This window comes from Myxine glutinosa, chromosome 14, assembly GCF_964187855.1.
Source record: "Myxine glutinosa chromosome 14, kmMyxGlut1.1, whole genome shotgun sequence".
NCBI lineage: Eukaryota > Metazoa > Chordata > Myxini > Myxiniformes > Myxinidae > Myxine > Myxine glutinosa.
Window position 1 is genome coordinate 26,720,968 of NC_136274.1, and position 24,162 is coordinate 26,745,129.

Consider the following 24,162-nt stretch of genomic DNA (forward strand, 5'->3'; position numbering starts at 1 on the left):
ATCGAGGCTCGTGAAAGAGGCAACATTAATCACACAATACATGAATTTGAATCGAACAAAACGGTTTTGAATCGAACAAAAAAGTCAAACAGACACATAAAAACACAAAATAAGGGGAGCGGTAGACAAGATGGGGAGAGAGGGAAGGACACAAACACAACATTTGAGAGCAGGGATATCGAGAGAACTGTGGGAGGGAGAGGGCTTGGGGGGAGGTGGGAGAGGTATAAAATATATGAGCACTGCAAGGACTTCCAGGAAAGAAGTTGGAATTTCAAAGGAGTGGATCTGGGGTGAATTAGTGGGGGTTGAAAAGATCAAGGTTTTGAATGGGGGAAGACAGATGATGGTGAACAGCTGTTTTAAAGACCTGGAGGGAGGAGTGGGATTGAAGGGAGTGGGGGAGTTTGTTCCAGAGGCGGGAGAAAAGGGGGATGAAAGAGTGAAGGTGAGCAGAGATTTCTGTTTTTTCAAAACCAAAGGTGCATCTCCTGCTGTAGAATTTCTTTCAATGATTATGACGTCATAGGTCATGTGGTACTGGTGCCATCTTGGGGAAAAAAAAAATACGAAAAAAGTAGCACCTCCATATTTCCAAAAGTTCTGTGGCGAAAAAAATGGGGCATTGCTCAATTGAGCATTGAGCAATGAGACATAAAGAACTCCATGTGAAATAAAATGTAAATGATGTCATGGGTTCCTCCATTATGACATCATAATCCAATGAAGATGAAATCTCTTGTCATCTGAGGTTAAATTGGTGGAGGAATTAAATAAATTGTCATCAGTCACGTGGTTCGGCCCCCATATTTTTACCCTCACCAGTTCGATATTGCATTTGGGTCTGTCTTGTTACTTGGCCCAAAGTTTTTTTTTTTTTTTTTTTTTTTTTTTTTTTTTTTTTTTTTTTTTTTTTTGGCAAGTATGTTGATCACTCCGGTTTGTTTGTTTGTGACTTGGCAAAAAAAAATTTTTTTTTGCGTGTGCGTCTGTGTGTGTGTGGTGTGTGTCTGTGTGTTTGTCTCTGTGTGTGTGTCTGTGTCCACTCACTTATACTTGCCTACAGGTCACAATTTGAATCTGATCTTCACGAAACTTCACCAAATGGTAGTGTGTGGCCCGACAAAATCCTGTATATTTTTGAGGTCAAAAGGTCAACATAGGCCATAGGTCAACCACTTTTTCCAATTTCTAAAATCCTCAATTTTCATTCGATTGACTTAATTTGAATGTGAGTTACATATCGGCTGAATAAATTCAACCACCAACTGTTTTTGAGATCGGCATAGGCCCAAAGGTCAACAACAATTTCTAAAATCCTCAATTTTCATACAATTGACTTGAAAATTGAATGAGATTGACATATCAGTTAGCTGAATTCAACCAACTATTTTTGAGGTTAACATAGGCCAAAGGTCAACCACTTTTTTGAAATGTCTAAAAATCCTTGAAATTTACTTGAAATTTGAACTTTAAATCAATTTTTGAAATTTGAAAAGGATTGTCATATCAGCCAACTTGATTCAACCACGAATTATTTTTGAGGTCAAAAGGATGCTCCAGAGTGCCATTATACTTTGTTCTGTTTTGCCAAGTGTCGCTCTGAGGGTTTTATTTTTATTTATTTATTATTATTATTATTATTTTTTTTCATTTGTTACTTGCCGGGAAAGATTCCAGCAAGTATGTTGATCAGTTGGTTTATTACTTGCCGGAAAAGAAAAGATTCCGGCAAGTATGTTGGTTGGTTGGTTTGTCTGTTTGTTCACAGTACACCGTTGCACGTAGAATCGCCAAACTTTACACACATTTGTCTTGCCCTGGAATAGACTGTGCCCAATTGATGACGTCATCGGTCACGTGGTTCGGCCGCCATCTTGGAAAAACCGAAAAACTTTGCACCTCTATCTCGGTGCTGAATAGAAAAAATTGACGGCTCATTGTAAAGAACTCCCCATGGGGAATAAAATATGTTGATGATTATCATCGGTCACGTGGTTCGGCCGCCATCTTGGAAAAACCGAAAAACTTTGCACCTCTATATCTCCGAAAGTGCTGAATAGAAAAAATTGAGACATGGCTCATTGTAAAGAACACTTCATGGGGAATAAAATATTTTAATGATGTCATAGGTGCCTCCATTATGACGTCATCATTTGACAAGTACAAAACGTCATCCGATCAAGATGAAATTTCTTGATCATAATCTCGGAATAAATTAGTTTAGAAAACAAATAATGATGACGTCATCTATCACATGGTTCGGCCGCCATATTTGTCCAAAATGGCCAATAAAAAAAGATATTCCATCAAGTCCTCGATCTCTGACCGATTTTTCATATGTTTGTTTGTCTGTCTGCGCAGCACTTTGTCTGCACCATTGCACGTAGAAGCGCCAAAATTTACACACCTATTTCTTGCCCTGGATTAGACTGTGCCCAATTTTTACCTTTCTTGGCCCAAGGCCTCCATTATGACGTCATAATTTGATAATTTGACAAGTACAAAACTTCATCCAATCGAGATGCAATTACTTGAGCGCCATGTCAGCATAAACTGTTGGAGAAAAAAAAAAAAAATGATGCCGTCATCGGTCACGTGGTCCGGCCGCCATCTTGGAAAAAACGAAAAACTTGATCCAAAATGGCCGATTTTAAGAAAGTACATTTCGGCAAGTCCTTGGTCTCTGACCGATTTTTCGTTTGTTTGTCTGTCTGTCCACACAGAAGGAGAATGTTTTTCTCTAACTGTTGGTCCGATTGCCAAGAAATTTTCACCGTCAGAGCACCTCCTGAATAAAATTTTAATGACAATTGTAACGTCATCGGTCATGTGCTATGGGCGCCATCTTAGAAAACCCGAAAAACTTTTCACCTCTATCTCCGAAGCCACTGCATGGGGGGGAAAAAAAGAAAAATATGGCTCATTGTCAAGTACTCCTCATGGGGAACAACTTGTATTAATGATGTCATTGGTGTCTTTTATGACGTTGTGGCAGGCACAAGGGTCAATAATTCCGCGCACCAGTGGGTGGCGCGAGCGTCCAGGTGGGGAACTGAAATACATGCCCCGCCTTTCGGCCGATCGGCCACGCCCGGGGGCAAGGCGTGGCCTCGGGACTCCCGAATGTGCGGATGGGTGTACCGTTGGCGGCAAGCAAAGCAGGGCCCCGGCCCGCGGCTTGCTTGTCGGACGCGGAGGCAGGGAGGACGCTTACCTGCGCTCCCATGTCACAAAGAAAACGGCGCCCGAACGAGGTGTCCTTGATGAACAGGAGGCTGCCGGAATGGCCGACGCTCATGGCCGCAAGTGAGCGCCGGCCCGGTAAAGGGTCAATAATTCCGTGCACCAGTGGGTGGCGCGAGCGTCCAGGCGGGGAACTGAAATACATGCCCCACCTTTCGGCCGATCGGCCACGCCCGGGGGCAAGGCGTGGCCTCGGGACATATATGCGGGCTCTAAGCTTGAGCCCACCCAGTGCTGATATGCGAGCTTGTAATAAAGACTCAAGACCAGCTCCGCCGAGGACGCGTGCAGGTCGTCCTTGGGCGCCGTCCTGAGGCCCAGCAGGACCCAGGGGAGCCTGTCGGCCCAGCTGCCATCGCGGAGGCTGGCCCGGAGGCGGAGCTGGGGGGTGCCGGGGGTCTGACTGCCAGGGGGCAGCCTCAACGCGGAGGCAGAGCTGCTTGCGGGGGGTGGTCCAGATCGAGGTGGGTCGGCTTGAGGCGGTCCACGGAGATACGATCCGGGGCACCGCCGATGTCCATGGTGAAATGTTTGTCCCCGGTCTCCAGCACGCGGAAGGGCCCGTCGTACGGGGGCCGTAGCGGTGCCCGGTGGGCGTCGTGCCGGACGAAAACGTACTCCGCCGTGCGAAGCTCCGGGGCGATGTGGCAGGCCGTGGTGCGGTGCAGTTTGATGCCGAGCCCTTGCGCCACCGCGCCCCAGAGCTCCGAGGTGAACTGGGGGCCGCGGTCGGACGAGATGTCCGAGGGGGCACCGAACCGGGCAACCCAAGTGGCGCTGAAGGCTTGCGCCACATCAGCCGCAGACGTCGCTGCCAATGGCATGGCCTCCGGCCACCGTGTGGTGCGGTCCACCATGGTGAGGAAGTGGGTGAACCCCCACGAGGGGGACAGAGGTCCCACCAAGTCGACGTGGACGTGGTCATGGTCGAACCGATGCTCGGGCACCATAAATGGGGCCAACGGGGCCTGGGTGTGGCGGTGGACCTTTGCGCGCTGGCACGCGAGGCATGTCCTGGCCCAGTCGCGGACATCCTTCCTGAGGCCATGCCAGACGAACTTCGCCACGACAAGCTTCTGGGAGGCCTTCGTGCCCGGGTGGGACAGGCCGTGGATGGCATCGAAAACCGGGCGCTGCCAGCCAGCGGGCACAATGTGGCGAGGCCGGCCGAGGGAGACGTCGCACAGGAGGGCGGCGCCCGCGACATCGAACGGCACCTCGGTGACGCGGAGGCCCGTGACGGCGGTCCGCAAGGCCTGGACGCCGGGGTTGGCGGTCTGGTCCTCCGTCATCTGGGCATAGTCGATCCCGAGGTGGACCGTGTGCGCGATGGACCGGGAAAGGCAATCCGCCACCGGGTTGTCTTTACCCGCGACGTGATGGATGTCCGTCGTGTACTCGGACACGGCAGTGAGGTGACGTTGCTGCCAGGCCGACCATGGCTCGGCGACCTTGGCCATCGCGAACACAAGAGGCTTGTGATCAACGAAAGCCGTGAACGGGTGGCCCTCGAGCAGGTGGCGGAAGTGTCGGACCGCCAGGTGGAGGCCGAGCAGCTCGCGGTCGAAGGTGCTGTAGCGGCGTTCGTGCGGGCGAAGCTGCCGGCTAAAAAACGCCAGGGGCTGCCAAGCACCACGCACCCACTGCTCGTGCACCGCGCCCGGCCCAGCTGCCGTCGTGGAGGCTGGCCCGGAGCACGGCCTTCATCGAGCGATGAAAGCGCTCGCACAGGCCGTTGGCCTGGGGGTGGTAGGCCGTGGTGCGGTGCAGTTTGACGCCGAGCCCTTGCGCCACCGTGCCCCGGAGCTCCGAGGTGAACTGGGGGCCGCGGTCGGACGAGATGTCCGAGGGGGCACCGAACCGGGCAACCCAAGTGCCTTTACCCCCCAGCCTTGCACGCATCGCCAGGGGGCGTTTCGGCCGGGTCATCCGGCTTCCCCGCAAGCTCACCCTTCAGGTGCGCGGGAATTCTGGAGGGGCGCGTGTGGCGGGCACTAGGGTCAATAATTCCGCGCACCAGTGGGTGGCGCGAGCGTCCAGGCGGGGAACTGAAATACATGCCCCGCCTTTCGGCCGATCGGCCACGCCCGGGGGCAAGGCGTGGCATCGGGACATATATGCGGGCTCTAAGCTCGAGCCCGCCCAGTGCTGATGTGCGAGCTTGTAATAAAGACTCTTGTTTGTATCCACGCGTTGTGGCCTACCTCTCTGGCAATCGAGTCGTGTGTGCACAGCACCACAACGTCATAATTAGACAAGTAGAACGCTTGAACTGAGCAGTTTGAAACTGAGCATGATCTGCACAAAAATTGTACGGGAAAAATAAATTAATGTCATCGGTCACATTCGGCAGCCATGTTGGATTGAACATAAATCCATGGCATCAATAACCCACACAAACACAGCAGCAGGAGTTTGGCGATTCAATTTTGGTCAAGATCCGGATCCAGCTAGTGGAATTTTTAAAGCGATTCTTCACCATTGAGTGATTATGGCCAACCAGGCGGACTTATGCTCATTTCTGGGTGCCGTTCTAGTTTAGTAGAATATAAGTTAAATGTTCTCAAATATTGAAAGATAAATAAAGGTTTTTCAAATCGATTTGAAAATTTGGCATTTTTTGACAAAATATCGGTCAATTATATCTGGATAAGGACTCTCCAAAATTGGAATTGGCATTGGTCCGGCTCTAATTATACCGCCACCAAGCCCTTCAATATTGCGTTGTTGCTGATTAAATCATCGGTGTCCAGGATCATAAAATACTTGAAGTATTATGGTATTTTGTCTGTTTCATTGGAGCCAACTGTTACATGATGATACTCGACCATGGTGATATGTTGTTGACCCATTTAACTTATTTACCTCGCATTCTCCAGGAACGGTTCCCTTAAAGGGTGTGAACTGCATAGCATTCCCTTCTTTCTTGGATTGATGGCATTTTCAGATCCCAAGGGTTTTATAAATGCCATGGCCTCATGAACGACAACCCCCACAGCCCTGGAGTCGAGCATGTTGCCCCAAATGAGTTTATTTATTTTATTTGCATTTATGTACAATTTGTGTACTGCATGTGCAGACAGACTCAAAGTTGACCATGGTCTGATGTTTTCACCATGCAGCTGGAGCGGATACTGGCTGATGTGATATCTAGTTGTACGGCCCTGCGGATAAGGCTTCATGTGCTGTGGAGACAGTTGGACGTGGGAGAAGACGAGCGTGCGAGCATTGCGGCCCGCACTGCAGGCACTACTGAGCGTGTTCATCAGCTGGTGAGTGCGCCCTGTTTTGCGCACTGTTATGCTGAAGCGAGATGTTTTGTTAAATATTTACAGAGGGAAGTTAATTGTTGTTAACATCCTCTCCAACCCCTCACCCGCCCCACCGCCACTATCCAAATCGCCCCAAATATTATCGGATATTATTTTAGGAAATCTTAATTATTTTTAAGACAAACATCTTCTCGGCTACAATGAACATGGCACCTTAATAAATCGTTGTACAATGTCAGTAAATAGTTCTTTCTTCATTTTTTGTTTGTATTTGCAAGTTCGTCAATCCAAAGTGCCATGCCATATCCTCACTTGAGTGTGCATTGTACCAGCTTGTGGATGAGGTTGGCAGGCTGGCGGAAATGAGGAGGGCGTGCCTGGGGGATGTTATTTCTCGCGTGAAGGAAGGCATCGTTCAGGAATGGGAGCGTTGTTGCTATGGTGACGGTCAGAAACAGGCATTTGTGCCTTTCCACGATGGTAAGTGCCTTATACGGGTGAATAATTCTGATTTGATATGGATACTTAAATGGTAGTGAATTAGCGAAGTGGAACGTAAATGTGGCTCCTCTCCTGCCCCTCCCCCCCGATTTTTATTTTATTTATTTTAATTACAAATTAACTTATTTATTTATTCCCTCCCCCTCCCACTTTTTTTTTTTTTTTTTGAAACGGTGGAGTGAATTTGCCTCAACAAATCAACGAGTGTACCATTGAAAATATACACCTCCCCCCGTACCTTTCACTTTATGGTGCGTAGGAGTTGCACCGCATTGGTGTGCCGTCACTGTGCTGTTTTGGTTACAGGTTTTTGGACGCAAGTTTGTTTGGAGACCAGAAGTGTTTTCCCATTTTGATTTTCAAATGTCAATACAGTGTGATGACTCGGAAGGGAGGGGAGATTTGCTGATTTATTAATGAAAGTGTTACCGTCCGACCTTTTTCTTCTTCCTTCCACCCCCCTGTGAGTTGGACCAAGTGGTTTGGTCCATGTGTACAAAGCCTATGATTGGCTGTGGGGCAGGGGAGGGGCCAGGAATGTGATTAAGAGGAGAGCGGCCATTTGAGGAGGGCTCATGGCGGAGTGCCTTTTCGGGTGTTGTGTGGTTTCCAGCTGCAATCTCTCCACCTGAAGGGTATGCCGGATCACCCCCGCACCCCTCTACAGCCGCCTCTCCACCTGAAGGGTGACTTTGATTGAACTCTGACTGCCGTACCTCTACTGCCTTGGGGCCTACTCGTGGACTTACCTACTCCTACCCTCATGCTGGGCCTGCCCTGGGGCCGACTGCTGGGCCTGCCTTTGGGCCTACTCATGGACTTGCATACTCCTACCCTCTCGTGCTGGGGCCTACTGTAACTGTTGGGCCTGCCTTGGGGCCTACTCATGGACCTGCCTACTCCTACCCTCTTGCTGGGCCTGCTCTGGGCCTGCTCTGGGGCTGACTGCTGGGCCTACTGTTGGACCTGCCTACTCTTGGACCGGCCTACTCTTGGACCGGCCTACTCTTGGACCGGCCTACTCTTGTTTTTTTTCCCTCTCTTCTCCCTTCTTTGTTTTATGTGTTGGAAGAGATTTTTCATGTGATAATCCATACATAAAGACAGTGTGATTGAAGGCTTGGCTTTGTGTGCTTCAGGCCATAACAAAAGTTATTGCCTTAACTGGTCTAAATTAGTCGATTCAAAAGCTTACCTTTTCAATGGACAAGCCATTATTTTACTTTTCTAAATCCTTTTTATTTTGTTGATGAACATTCATTTATTTACAGTATTTACTTTTTCTCTCAAAGATATTGTTGTGGTTTTTAGAACCTTCACATGTAAATTTAGTTGTAAATTTCCTTATAAATAACCCCTGTGTACATTTCCCCTTAATTGGCTGTTAAATGAAATAATCGCACCTTAGTTAGTCCACATTGCAACACGTAGCAAATCATAGGCTCCCTTTCGTAGTTATTTCATTATTCTGTGTTTCAGATAAGGCTGTGTCCAATAATTGACTCTACGTTGCATCAAATAAGATAGGATCCCTTACAATATCGCCGTGGCCTCCTAATCAATTCGCCGCCGTGCATTGGGCGGTTTTCATTGGCATCATTTTCACCGCAAGACTCCATTGCCCACGAGGCCAAGAGGAGGGGAGGAGCCGTGGGACCACGGGCGTGGCCCACCATCACCAAAGGTGGAGCCAAAGAGTCCTGGCCAGCCAACCAGCGCCGAGGTGAGAAAACCGGTAGGCGTGGCATCGGAGTTGGCGGCTTCATCGCACGACGCGCAATATAAGCGTGCGCGCAAGCCTTTTCACAGGAGATGCGTGATCCAGCTGAACAAGAGAAAGACGTGAGGAGGTGCTGACATTGCGGCAATAAACCGAGACCCTCTAGGGCCCTATTGTCACCGGTTGTGGAGACGTGGAGCTGCCGGCTGCCGGCTGCTGTTCGCTTCGAGCCCGGAGCGTGAAGCCCTGACGTGCTGCTTCGAGCAACCCTGCCGTGTGGACCCGAGTGTGGAGAGTCGGCGGCCGCTCGCTTCCAGCCCTGCCGTTCTGCACGGACCCTTCTCATCCCTCGTCCATTCATTCCTGCCAGAATTCCCCATTCGTGTATGTGAGTTTGTCTTGTTTTGTCTTGTCCCTGGTGTATAAGTTAAGCTTGTTGAAGGAATTGCTCTGTGTCCTTCTGCTCCTTCCATTTTCCGTATATTATTTTGATTTCTCCTCTTCCTTTGGTTTTCTGTACATAGTTAATAAATCCCTGTTATTTCTTACATGTTTGGTTTCGTTCTCGTCCGATCGCTTTAGTGATTTCCCGATTGAGTACCTGTGGCACGATTTTGACCGAACCGCTTCGCAATCGGGTTTAGTCATTGCTAACGGCTCGCGCCGCAGTTCGCTTCGCTCGGCGCAATCCATTAATTACGCTGCGGCACGGGCGGGAGTATTTCCTCGCTGACGGCCGGTGGTAATACTTAGGTACTAAGACTAATTGGGCTTACGACCCTACGTACCATCGGCCATCAGTGACGTCATACTTCCAGGACAGGCGGAGACGGCCAGCTTAACAGGACAAGGGGATTAACCCCCCTTGCTAACGGGAGTGCCGTTCCCCGAATCCGTAACAATATTATAGGGGCTCTGCTTTGTTTTCCTTTAATTTGAAATATAATTAGAACGGCACTCAGTGGAGAGCAGACCCCCACCAGACTGACTATGTACGTTTTGCATCCCTCTGATGGGCCGGATCTGGGTTCAGATATTAACCAAAAGCTAATCGGCTTGTTCTTGTTGCTTAACCAACCCATCCACCAAGTTTTGTCATTCGTCCATAACTTTTCGTGATATCATGCTATATATTGTTTTTGGCCATACCACTCAATGGTGAAGAATCACTTAAAAAATAAAAAGTAAAAAAAATTCCCAGATCCAGCTGTGGATCTTCACCAAAATCGAATCATTTCGTCTCGACACACCCAACCTGTCCACCAAATTTCGGCCGAATCTATCCAACTTTTTGAGATATCTTGTTTACAGACAAACAAACAAGAAGACGTCATGCAGAGCACGATACTTGCAAAATCCACCCCTCCCGCCCCCCCCCCCCTCCAAAAAAGTTGCCATCGATACATCAAATTGTCCAAATCATTAAGATGAATGACTATCTTAATGAATGACTTAATGAATGATGAATGACTTGGGTCAATTGGATTAAAATATATATTTCAGATGAAAATGGATTTTTGAAGTTTGACCTTGAGTTGACCTTTGACCTTTTGACGTCAAATCGTTAGTTTCCCTATTTAGTGACGATATGCAAATGATGTTGAATTTTCAAGTCAATCAGATGAAAAATGGCAATTTTAAAAATTTGACCAAGATGACCTTAGACCTCAAAATCGATAGACTTCTTATGACCAACTCTACCATCTGGTGAAGTTTCGTGAAGATCAGTTTAAAATCGTGACCTGTAGGCGATTTGACAGATAGGGGTGAAAACATAACCTCCATCTACCTTCTGTGGTGGCTGTAATAATAAATGAAAGCAAGTACTGTACAAGATATATTGACACAAATTTACTGCTCCTCTGTCCTTGTGAATGTGTGAATCTCAAATGTGTGAATCTCATATATTCAGGGTCTCCACTCCAAGCTGAGATCTCTCGATCCAGGCCACTGCCGATAAACTGAGCATCGTCGAACTGTACATCAAGGACTGCATTTCTCATTCTCCATGTGCTGCTAACAACCTCCAAACACCAGGAGTAAACGTAAAGAAAACGACAGTTAAAAAAAAAATGTTCATTTTATTCCTTTTGTGTTCACATTTTCATTATAAAGGATCATTGAGGATTTGATAGCAAAACGTCAATTGGTAAAAAGATTATGGCTTGGACAGACACTGAAGCTCAATGGTAAATAAACACGGAAATAATTGAAGAAAACGGTTCGTGTCCCCCTTTACGTGCCGTGGTTGGTTTAGAAGGACTTGTCTCCGTAATTAATTATTTTCTCCATATTCTCATGATGTATTCTTTGCCAACGACGTTAAAACGATATGTAAAGTGATACGACTTCAACTGATCATCAGTTGCATCTCACAAGGAAATGCATTGTGCAGTTCAAATGGAATGCCATGGAGTATGGAACGTCCCAGTGGGTGTGCCTTGAAGGTTATTGTGCTTTAGTATCCCCACTTTTTTTGTTTGGAGGATTAATTTTTTTTTTTTAATCCATTTGATATTGGATCATTCAGGATGGAACTTTTTGCCATCTTTCAACTTTGCTTTTGGAGGCAAGCATGCGGATTTACAATGGAGTGCCATGGGCTTCGCTCTAGTTTGGTTTTGCGCACCATGGAGGAGCTTGCACATTAATTGTATGCACTGTACAGTGTACATGGGGATTTCAACTTGTGATCACAGCATTTCCTCCCCTCCCCATCTCTTCCCCTTTCCCTGCCTGATCCTTGGCTGCTTTAACCACCCACAGATTATGTCTCTGAAGAACGACTGTTAATTCTGGAGCAAGAATTGGAAAGGTTGAAGTCAGAATTTGATGCTAGACAGGACCTCTACCTGGGCCTGGCTCATTGGGACCGTATGTGGCAGCAATTTACGGAGATGGAGGTACCTTCCTATGCTCCCACTGACATGTCTGTCTCCCTGCTGACATGACATACTGACATGTCATGTCATGGCATGTCTCCTTGTGCTCTTGGTGTTTTTTTTCTCCTTTGTTTTGCATCACTTCTACAAGAGGGCCCATAAATAGCAGATGGCTTTAACATTAATGGTGTATGTTGCTGTAGTGGTGTTTTTGCTGGAATTGTCTGCATTCGCAAAGCAATAGATGGCATTAGGTAGCCTCAAACTGAGAGCATTGCATACAGTCACATGAAAAAGTAAGTACACCCCATGTAAAGTTTTGACTTTTTCAACATATTTCAACATACAGCTATTTGATCTTCATTTCAACAATATTAACAGATAAAAGTGATATAATATAACAAATATCACGAAACATTTACATTTTGTAGTCCATTGTATAATTTAAATAAACATAAATGCAAATTTCACATGTGGAAAAAGTAAGTACACCCCTACATTTATCACTACTTCAAATACCTAAAATTAGAATCAGGTGCACCAGCTCAGGTGCAAATGATTAGAACATCGTTAGAGAGGATCTTGGAGGAACCTGTCTTATTTAAACCTCAGGCTATGAGCCAGACCCCCCAAATTGACCGGTCGGTACCATACAGATGGAGTAAGGCTCATTGTGATTTTTAGCAAGATATATGTCCCTAGATATGAAAAAAAAGTGATAGCAGTGTATAACTCTTGGCCATCTCTGTGTTATCACCCGAAATATTATACGCCTGCTTCGCTTCGCCAAAAAATGTGATATTTGCTAAAATTGGAATAAATATGTTTTTAAGGACCACAGAGTGCCGAGATCGAGATCGAGATCGTATTTGTTCGAGAGATCATGATAAACCTAGAGTGTGGAGCAAGTTTGCATGCATTGTGAAATATAATGTAGCTGATGTTACAAACCTACTTTAGGATACTAGCTAATACCAAAAATTACACTGAGATACCAAAAGTAGTAGACGAATAAACCTAAAATGTTCAAAAGCTATGTTTCGTTCCAAAATATCAAAATTAGGGGGTATGGTTGAACATATTTTGAACTTTGCCAAATTATGTGCCCCAAACATCCACCATATTACAAAGTAATGATATATTCCAATGCAGTGGTTCCTTGCAAAGATTTTGAGGGGTCAAATGTTACTCGGAGTTTTCATTTTTGAAATATTGACAAAAATGTACAATGTGAATTCTGAACTCGAAGCGATTTCGACCACTTTTTCACTAAATTTAACATATTTTTGGTCATTATATCAATATTTTGATAAATAACCCCCACAAATGTTCTATATTTCTATTACTATATTAGTTGGCATCCAGTATGCAAATTATTGGCACTCTGTGGTCCTTAAAAACATATTTATTCCAATTTTAGCAAATATCACATTTTTTGGCGAAGCGAAGCAGGCGTATAATAATATTTCAGGTGATAACACAGAGATGGCCGAGAGTTATACACTGCTATCACTTTTTTTTCATATCTAGGGACTTCGCTCTTTCATGAGCCTCGATCTTGTATACAAAAAAAAATAAAAAAAATAAAATAAAAATAATAATATCTTGCTAAAAATCACAATGAGCCTTACTCCATCTGTATGGTACCGACCAACCCCCTTGGCTCATAGCCTAAGACATTTAGTTTGGTTTGCTCTTTGTTGAAGTGTGTGGCGTCACCATGCCTAGATCAGAAGAGCTCTCTGAAACCTTCAGAATGAAGGCTATAGATGCCTACGAGTCTGGGATGGGATTTAAAAAGATCTCCAAACAATTTGAAATCAATCTTTCGACTGTCTGGAAGATCATCTACAAGTTGAGAAGATTCCAAACAACTGCCAACTTGTTCAGGCCAGGCCGCCCCAGCAAGTTTAGCCCGAGAGCAGACCGCAAGATGCTGAAAGAAGTCTCTAAGAACCCCAGAATGTCATCACGGGACCTACAGGTAGCTCTTGCCACTGTTGATGTCAAAGTGCACGAGTCTACCATTAGAAAGAGGCTGCACAAATTTGATCTACATGGGAGGTGTGCAAGGAGGAAACCTTTGCTGTCCAGAAAGAACATCAGGGCAAGACTAAAGTTTGCCAATGAACACCTTGGCAAAGACCAGCATTTCTGGAACAATGTGCTCTGGACAGATGAGTCAAAGGTAGAGCTATTTGGCCACAGTACCAGAAGACATGTTTGGCGAAAACCGAAGACAGCATTTGACCACAAGAACCTGATAGCAACGGTAAAGCATGGTGGTGGAAATATTATGGTTTGGGGCAGCTTTGCTGCATCAGGGCCTGGGCACCTCAACATCATATAATCCATTATGAATTCTTCATTGTACCAGAGGGTGCTTGAGGATAATGTGAGGCCATCTGTCGGAGAGTTGAAGCTCAACCGAAGGTGGACCTTGCAACATGACAATGACCCTAAACATACCAGTAAATCCACCAAGGAATGGCTGAAAAGAAAGAAATGGAGGGTTCTGGAATGGCCAAGTCAAAGCCCGGATCTAAATCCCATCGAGATGTTGTGGGGGGATTTGAAACGAGCTGGGCATGCAAGAAACCCCTCAAACATCGCACAGCTGAAAGAGTTCTGCATGGAGGAGTGGGCAAAAATTTCTCCCAGTCGATGTCAGAGACTGGTACAGTTATAAAAAATGCCTACTTGAGGTTGTTTCTGCCAAAGGGGGCAATACCACCTATTAGAGCCAAGGGTGTACTTACTTTTTCCACATGTGAAATTTGCATTGATGTTTATTTAAATTATACAATGGACTACAAAATGTAAATGTTTCATGATATTTGTTATATTATATCACCTTTATCTGTCAATATTGTTGAAATGAAGATCAAATGGCTGTATGTTGAAATATGTTGGAAAAAAAGTCAAAACTTTACATGGGGTGTACTTACTTTTTCACGTGACTAATTGTTGCCACGGTGACATTGGCCGTCAGTTTGCATGATTGTGTCCCCTTGTGAAGTAGCGCAGATCTGGAGACCCGGCGAGGTTAACCAACCGTGGTGGAGCACTCTTGCGTGAGGAGAAAGAACGGAAGCGCCTCAAACGAGAGCTTTCCAAGGTTAGGCCCATCCATTGCCTGTTGCTGTCTTGCGGTGGAGTGGCGACCCATCCAGGGATTGTACTCCTTCGCCAATGATACAGCCTCGGAATCCCTCTCCTCCTCACGGCTTGAAAGGAATGGCAACGATTATTTCCTGTTGCTTTCTTGCACGTCTATCGGCAGATCATGCTGGGACTGTAAGATAGATGCTCACCAAACTCTTGCTTTTTGGACTAAGGCTCTGGCCCAACATTTTGATGGTTGTGTCTGTTATCATGGGAGGCAGTAGTTCACACTTGGATTTCGTTTTTATTTATTAATTTTACCATTTGGAGAATACAGTTCTTTGAACACGCAATTTGGGGGGTGTGTGCGTGCATTAACCCCACACGCACAAAGAAAAAAGTGGGGTTAAGCAATTGGTTCTTCGTCTGTCTGTCCGTTTGTCCACAGAGGAGCAACTTTATTTCAATGGAATGTTACATTTTGAACATGAATCAGAAGCGAACCTGCAGTTTAGCAGAGCTTTGTCTCTGAATCTCGCAAATTGTACAGAATCTCATCCTTTCTGCACATGCTTGATCGGGAGCGAGGTCATATTTTTATACTGTCTGGCAGTCGAACAAAATTGGATACAATTCCAAACAGGACACTTACTGTTTTTCGGAATATCATAAAGAACACATACAACAGGCATGAAGACCGAATGTAACGTGCTAGATATGGTGGCATAAAAGATGCATCAATGGCGGTAAACTTCCGAATTATTATTTATATTTTTACAACTTTTAAAATCTTTATTCTAAATTAAATGTATACTTTAACACTGGAATACAAATAGACTTCATAAACCATCCATTTAGTTGAACTTGGACAAAATATTATGGCATTTTGCATCATTACCACCAATTAAATTTGCCCCCTGCAGACCTTCCCAGTGTTCTTGCTTTCCTCAAGATTGCATGGGCTAAGGTGTTCGACGAACTCTAGTTTTTGTTTTGTTTGGCGTCTTTCATTTTTGGACAAGGGAGGAGTGTGGTCAGAATTGGGACGAGCAAAGACAAATTCTACCAATCTGCTTGTGAAGGGTGAGGAGCAGACTTTGGGACTCGGCCACCTGTTGGGTTAGGTCACATGTTCTTTTCATTTATCAGTTGGAGAGCGAACTGAGTGCACGACTGGTTGGACGTGCCATCTTTCCCTGGGGGAAACCATTTCCTGAGCTGCTTGCTTGCTGCTGGGCCACCCTGAAAGAGGAAAGGGAGAAGGAGAAACAAGAAAGAGTAAGACCCCAATGATGTACCTATTTAAAGTCTTTGTATGCACTCGGGTGTGCTGCATATTGGAGCCTTTGACCCCCTTCCTTTTCTTTTATTTAACTCTATTGTTATAGCCAACTCCTTTATGAATTTTTATGCTGAATACATTTTTATTTCCAAAGTTTTTACCTTTCACCATAATCCATTTGAAGAAGTAATGAATAGATGTAGCTCCCTCCCTTCCCCCTGCCCCCACTCCTTAAAAATAAAAAAAAATAAAAAAAATAAAAATACATTCCCAAGAATAACTAACACCCAAAACCTCAATCGCATGCATTTCTGCAGCAGTTAAAGCGTGCGCAAATCCTGGAGAACCAGGTGGTGTTTCGAACCTTCCTACGCACTCCAGGAAAGCGTCGAGGGGGAAATGCAAAACCACCTGGGAAATGCAGAACGGTAAGGACTGTTCCTGCATCACTAACCTACTTTCATTGACTTTGCCTCATTTGTATTGGAGCCTACTACTATGGCTTTTTATTTATTCATTTTTTTTTTTTGAACTTTTAAGGACCTGTCTTTTTTATTATTCATTCTAATATATTTTGTCTTCATAGCAGAATGAATGACATAACAAATTGCAACAGAAATGCTTTTTTTTTTTTTCTTTTTTTTTTTCCCCATAGCCTCCAGTGCATATCCAGTGAGTGACAACATAGTTATGTCGGTGGGGTAAAGGAATATCTAGTCAGGTAGATCTGAATAGGTAACATGCTTAGTCTGTCGCGATAAGGAATCTGCCCTGTAATGAGTTCTGTGTGTTTAGTCCGGTTTGTCGGTTAAGGAGTATACCTGTGAACATACCAGGATGTTCGTGTGCTAGGTCGTTGTAGGGATTAAAGATAACAGCCCTTGTGTGTCACACCTGGTAATCAAACCTTTGTCCCTTATGGCAACGCACACCTGTAAACACTTAGATAGGCCCTTTAGCGCACACAGTAATTAAATCCCTTTCCCTTACAACGACTTTGGAAGAAGCCAGATCGGGGCACCGCCGGGTGGCCGCCGTCAGCTACATCCCCAGCTAGGCCTAGCAACATCGCGTGACACGAGCCACAGGGAACGTGTGATTGGAGGGAAGGCGCTGGAAGGTTCGGTGGAAGGCACTGGTTGGTGGCGCGCCAAGGCTGACATCACCGCCCAGGTTATAAAAGGGCGTGCCGGACGACATTTCCCTCTTGCGCTGCATGTCTCAGAAGCTCTTGGTTATCTCTGGCTGTCTTGCGCTGCACGACATTTCTATCAGCTCGAGCTCTAGCTCTGTTTCTTGCACGTCCCTCTTTGGTCTCTTGGCGCTGCACGATATCTCTGTGCTTGAAGCTCTTGCGCTTCTTCTTGGTCTTGAGAGGTCCTTGTGGTCGTTAGTTCACCATCTGTGTGGTGCAGGAGCGAGGCTCAGTGCTGTGAACGGGCAGGACCTCGTGTGCAAATGGCAAAGGCGTTGGCTCGGGGCCTAGCGAAGCGTGCGAGGCGGACGGAGGGTTTTCTCCGCACCGGAATTTGGAGCCGTGCCGGACGAGGCCGCATTGAACGATGGACAGTTAAGACACACCACATTTCACACGAACACGACGGACAGTTATTTTCGTAATTCATTCCTGTGTGGCGTATTTGAAGTGAGGTGTGTGGGATCCCAATATAGGGTTTAGTTTATTTTATTGCCGGCGCGTTTCATTGTATCGGGTCCGTGAATAAATCTCTATTTTTGTACATTCTAATTCGTTGTTCGAGTTCATTAATTTCCCTGCAGGATCAAAGCTGCCGTCGGTTCGCTGAAGGTAAGTGCTTTTGCCGCAGCTTCCACTTCCCTTCTTTCTCCCGCGTTTTACAGCTGAATCCGTGTTTGGTCGTCGCCTTGAGTAAATCCGTTTGGTCCATCCGCGGTCCCTGGTATTAACCGGAAGGGTCCGCACGACAACTGGTAGTCAGGAGTGGGATAGAACCCTGAATAAAATTGGTGTCAAGGAGTGGAGAATTTGAACGCAAAAATTTTTTAGTCGAAGGCGATAAATTGGAATAGTCGATCGGTGCGCGGGATGCGAACAGCGCGTCAGTTAAAATTTAAATTTTATTACGGTTGGAAAAGCCGCACGGCGAAGCGACCTTCTTTACGGATGGAAGAGGTAAGCAACATGGAGGAAAGGAGAGTAGAAGATGGGGATAGCACTCAAAGTGAGTCGGAAGTAGTGGGGGTAGAGAGCAGTGGTGGTGCTTCCCCCGCCGTAGGAGCGGCCCCGATACCCGAGCAGCCATGAGATCGACTTTAGGGAAATGAAGGGAATGAGTGACAAAATAGATGCTTGGATTGAAGAGTTGAGGGAAGAACGAAAGAATGGTGCCGATGGGGCCCAGGAGAAGCCAAGGGTGGCAGAAATTGAATCGGAACGGGGGGAAGCCAAATTGGGAATGGGAGAGAGTGCGGCCCATGCAGATGTGCACGGGGCTCGGGAGCCGGGAATGGCAATTTAAAGAAATGAGGAAGGTAGGGAAGGGAATTTGGAGGTGAATGGATGTTGTTTCCCACATCGTGGCCTGGAGGTGTATCGGGGCCGGGTGGATGCTACAACACCAACAGGGGGATGGATTTGAATCCTTGCTGTGCCAGGGCAGTGGTTCAGAGCAAGAGGGGGTAACATTATTGGGGGTCCGTGTGGTGGAGCCGGACCGGGTATTTATTGGGGAAAGCCTGTCGGGGCCAGAATTGATGTGTAATAATGAGCATGATGTGACCCAGTGGCTGGAGACCTGGGACAGTCCCATAGAGGTAGGGGTTGATCAGGCCCAAAGGAGTTTGGGGGAGGCGGTGAGTTGGTTCGAGGAGGGTGGTTGAAGTGACCAAGGGGACCCTCACCATACACTGCAATTTGGCAACGGAGGCTCCAAAATTGCATGACCAGTTGGGGGAGTGTTGGCTCCGGGCTGGATTTGGACCTTGGAGAGTCGGGAGATCGAGCCTCTGAAGATTTGGTCCCCGTAGGGAATTTGGACCAGCTGCAGGGAGGGGCAGAACAACCTGAGTGGGTTGTTACCTGCAGCTGCGGTTTGGGATGGGAAATCAGAATTTCTAAAAAGAAATCTTAAATTAAATTAAAATGGGAATGTGATTTGGAGCAGCCATGGAGGGAGGTGGTCGCTGGGCTGCGGGATTTGGACCAGGAGAGGTCATTGGGGATGGCCTCGGGCAAAAGTTGCCCTTTTCAATATTTGGGTATGCCAGCCAGCTGGGGGGCTGTGCTGGCGAGATTTGGACGTGGGGTCCAGCCATGGGTGGCATGGTACGACCTGGGCCCCACGGGGGGTCTGGTGGAGTGTGGCGTCCCTTGTCCGTCGGGGTGCCGCCCGAGCGGGTGGCTCGGGCCGACAGGGTCACTGGACCCTGGTGGAGGTTGAGACCTCCAGGGGGTCCGAGGTGGTTTCTCAAGCCTGGGATGGTTTATTGAGGACCACTAGAGGGAGGTGTTGTGGGTCACGGTTTGGTGGTGGCACTGCGGACGGCCAACCTGGGCCTGATGTGATGACCACCCGGGCATGCGGCCTGACACCCTCCTCCTGAGACTCTGGGACAGCCGGCATGTGGTGACCTGCCATGCCGGGCTGGTCTATGGACGCGGGTCAATCTGCATGGACAGGGATGGACATAGCCTGCCGGACAACCATTGGGGCATCTGTGGAACGTGATGGTGTGAGTGACCTTCCACAGATGTTCCGTTATGATTTATGGACTCGGTTTGGGAAGAGAGCCATGGGGTTGATGAATCGGGAACGTGTAATGCACCGAGCATATGGGCCATGCTCGGCTGGCATGTGCATGGCAAAGCATCTTTCTTTGGTGAGTTTAGTAAAATGTGAAAAATGTTTGGCATGGGTAATCTAAGGTTAGATGCGAATTTAACGGTGAATTTTGAAATGGCATGGTGGATACTGACAGCAGTGTCACCATTATTGATCCAGGTGTGTAGACCAAAGTGTTGGAGGCTGTGATAAAAATTGTTAGGTTAGCAGGACACAGCTTTCAACTGGTTGCGTGGGCAACTGTGCCAATATTTGGGACGCGGGGTTATGGGGATGTAGTTGTGTAGTCTGAGGGTCAACGTGGTGCTGTGCGTGTCCGATGTGTGTGGACCATGTCTTCTGGGTGGGTCTCCTGGTGGAGCATGGCTGTCGACTGGACCTTGGTGTGGTCAAGTGTGGGTGGGCACTGGGGGGGCTGCAGTTCTGTGGACTGGGGGATGAAGGTGGCGTAGGTGACATGCGGGGAAAGCCACGCACTGCGACCGTCTCCCCCAGGGCCGAGGTTGTGCGTGCGGTCATGGTGTTGGCAGCAGGTGCTCACCACATTGGCCAGCTGGGGCTGGTGCAGCTGTGTTCCTCGCAGGGGGGGGGGGGGGGGCGAAGGATGGATGGTGGGTCCCACCCTTATGGACACATGGGCCGTGTTGGCGTTTTGACTGCTCACCTTGTCCCTATTACCCTTGCACGGTAGAGGTGCAGTTCTGTTGTGGCCACATGTAGTTGGGTCGTGATAATCACCGTTGGATGCGGACCCACATACCTGCCAGTATAGTGGGGACAAAAGTGAAATTTGATGACAATTTGATAGGCCCAATGATACATTTTGGGATTGTGAGGGTGGATGGCACTTTGGACCTGACCAGCTGGAAATTACCTGCACATCAAGGTAGGGGTAAGGCCTTGATGGTTACTGTCCCAGGCTTCGGGACCTGCTTATGGAAATTGGTGACAGGTAATTTGGAGTTGGAGGTGGGTGCGAGTGATGACATGGCCGGTGAGGGGGGATGGAATGTGTGCCACAGTCTTGTGGGTGGCGTTTGTGTTAGTGTTGTGGTTATGTGGTCGTGAGGTTGGAGATAATGAATGAGTGATTATTGTGTTTTTGATTTGATTAGTGAACTGGGGATTTCACATGAAGCAGGCCATGGCAAATCTTGTAACATCTTTTTGGTACCATCTTCTCTGAAATGTGTGGGAATTGAAAGGCAGCGGGGGAGGAAATGTGTTTTGGGATGTTGTGGGTGGGCAGGGTATGTGTGTGCCCGCAGGTACAGATCAAGCTCGGAGGAGTGATGCCTGCGCCCCCCCCCCCCCCCCTCTGCGGCAATTACCCCTGGCAGCCGGTGGTATCTGGAAATTGGAACTCGTCGGTGGAGGGTCTGGTTGGGCGCCGTGGGGTAAAGGAGACTCCCGGCGACCCGTGGAGCTGTGCGGAAGCAGGAGGCCAGGGAGGAGCCTGGGGTTTGGAGACCCTCACCGGCGGGGTCACAGCAGAAAGGGCTGTTGGGCTGTCATGGGGCCAAGAGGTAAAGGGGGGGGGGGGGGGGGCAATTAACTTGAGTCGGTTGACTTGTGTTTGGGACTGCGGGCACCACAGCCTGAAGCGCCCCCACCATTTTAGTTGTGCGGTACCTCCCCGCTGCCTCGAGAGAAATGCACACCACTAATGACATCTATGCCATGGTCCTGCAGGGGGGTGAATGAAAGAAGTGCTTTGTTGACTTTTGAAATGCCTTGAGTTTTGGAATGAGTTTGCGTAGATAAGGGGTTTGTGTTGCGTGAATGAGGGCGAAAACCACCGAGCCATGTCGCTCACCTGTAACATCTGGACAGGGCCCGCGGAAATTTAGGGGTACATTGGGATGGCTCCGCAGGTAAGGTTGTCTTGTGGCATCCACCGGGGGACACGGTCTGTAGACTGGGGTATGTACAAATGTTAGAGTTCGGAATTTTTGAATAAGGATAAGTTTGTGGTTAAAGTAGGTTTTGCGTGTTTGTTTCCTCCCTCAGCAGGAACGACCTGAATCATTGTAAATATTTGATTGCATGATTGTTAAGGGGATTAGCATGTTAAGGAGAATAGGTAGGAAGTCCGACTCACTTCCCACAGCCCTCCCGCTTTATTTCGTAGGTTAAATAAGTGTGAGACAGTAAGTGAAGACTGGAATGGTAGCGCCTGCAGTGAACCTAGCAGGAGCTACGGTTCCGGGGGGGAGGGGGGGGGGGGGCTGTGTTGTGTCGGTGGGGTAAAGGAATATCTAGTCAGGAAAAGAGATTCCATCTGAATCTTAATGCCACCTCTTTTCCTTTACCAAACAAGCACGAAGTTGTCGCATCCACACACAGCATGAGCAAATGGAAGTAGATGGCACACTTCCCATCCAAGAGTTTGCCACAGGATGTCTGTTCCAGCTACGGTATTTCGCATTCGTTTTATCGGACTTGGGGACGAGTCCTTTTGAATCGTCACCTGTGGGGTGACAAACACCAATATATCAGTTTCCCTGCCAATTACTTCTGCACATGCAGGCAGACATTAACCATCTTGTGCTTTTCTTTTCCATGCCACATCCATGAGTTAGCCCACCAATAGTTCTCTTGGTCCTTATAAACATTTGTTCAATTGTCAAATCTCGAGACATTCCTGCCCAAAAACGATCAATCCATTCAAATCGATCAAAACGATTTCGGAATCATTGGAATCTCGCGTGATGAAGCTATCTCCGAGGGCCTTTCACTCACTCACCGCAGACAGGTAGGTGGTCTGTCTTCTATCGATTCCTCTCCGGCCTTGCTCCCCCAGCTCTCTCTCTGTGCTTTGTCCCCCAAATATTCCTACAGGTCGCACAAGATCTGCCAGCAACCCTCTGATGGTTAAACTGCCGAAATCTCGGCTTTCTGCTCACCTTCACTCTTTCATTCCTCTTTTCTCCCGCCTCTGGAACAAACTCCCACACTCCCTTCAATCCCACTCCTCCCTCCAGGTCTTTAAAACAGCTGTTCACCACCATCTCTTATCTTTCCCCATCCAAAACCTTGATCTTTTCTACCCCCACTAATTCACCCCAGATCCACCTTGTTTGAAATTCTAACTTCTTTCCTGGAAGTCCTGGCAGTGTCCATATGTTTTATACCTCTCCCACCCCCCCTTCCCATGCCTCCCCCCCCCCCCCCCCCAAAGCCCTCTCCCTCCCACAGATCTCTCGATGTCCCTGCTCTCAGATGTTGTGTTTGTGTTCCTCCCCCTCTCGCCCCATCTTGTCTACCGCTCCCCATGTTATATGTTTTATTTGTCGGTTTGTCTTTCTGTGTGATTAATGTTAGCTCTTTCATGAGCCTCGATGTTGTATCCAAAAAAAAAAAAAATCCTTCGGATAACGAAATAACCTGCTTTGATCTTTTTGTGTACTTCTGTGTTTATCTCTGTTCCTCCGTGCATTGAATGTCGATAGAAACCGTTTTGTCGTAGTTGGAATGTCCTGTGTGTCGAAGTCCGATGTCGGATGTCCGGGCAGACACCAAAGACACCGTACTGAAGATACAAGCCGTGTAATATGGAATTCACACATATGTGGGAAAAGGGTTGGCTCCAGATGAATGCCAGATCCCTTCTCAAAAGCATTCAAAGTCCACCCAGTTTATATACACAGACAACTTCAGCGCAGAAAAGATTAGTGTTGTAAACAAGAAACGTGCGCAATGCACCTCATGGCCTTTGAGGTCATTTCCCAGAATGTAGTAGTTTTGTACCAGGGCAGGAAAAACAGAGTTCCTTTCATTGTTAGTTAAGCAGGAAAAGAAACATTGACCAGCTTTAAAAGTTTAGAAGAAAATAGTTAAAATGGTTACAAATAAGAAAGTTTAATAAAGCAATTCTCAGTTCCCACATGTGTCAGCGAGTAGTGGTAGCAATTCGTGGAGCACTCACTTGTGTAGTTTCCAATTCGATGATCGTTCTGCTTTCAAGAGCCTGCGAAGCACATCATTTATGTGCATTGCGCATATACAGTAACCGTTAATGCCCCGTCAAGTGCACGACAGCGTCGGAGCACACTACATCAATATCTCTAGTCATGCATCATACAGATCCAATGCCTTCTGAAGATCTGGATGAAATGCATGCTCTGGTGTGGATTTCTCAGGGTCTACTGGAACTGAGATACCATCAGTTGCCATCTTTCTGATCTGTTCATGGTCTGTTTGACATCCATCGACATTTTCTTCGGTTGTATCAGGACGGGCAGGCATTTGTCCCTGGGAGTGAAATGCTGTGAGCTCCTTACAGCTCGATAGCTTTCAGAGCTGCATCAACAAGTAAGTGTCCTTGGATCGC

The 24,162-nt window shown here is 47.2% G+C and overlaps 1 protein-coding gene across 2 annotated transcripts in view; it reads left to right on the plus strand.

Annotated features, from left to right (window-relative positions):
• Window positions 1-24,162, plus strand: part of LOC144888878 (protein regulator of cytokinesis 1-like) — a 47,663-nt gene that overhangs the window by 15,174 nt on the left and 8,327 nt on the right. For both annotated transcript variants that reach the window (XM_078768501.1, XM_078768502.1), the window contains exons 7-12: window positions 6,369-6,518; window positions 6,851-6,998; window positions 11,506-11,642; window positions 14,644-14,739; window positions 15,876-16,004; window positions 16,326-16,436. In XM_078768501.1, the coding sequence (XP_078624627.1) occupies window positions 6,369-6,518; window positions 6,851-6,998; window positions 11,506-11,642; window positions 14,644-14,739; window positions 15,876-16,004; window positions 16,326-16,436 (771 nt within the window). The remainder of the gene's footprint in view (window positions 1-6,368; window positions 6,519-6,850; window positions 6,999-11,505; window positions 11,643-14,643; window positions 14,740-15,875; window positions 16,005-16,325; window positions 16,437-24,162) is intronic.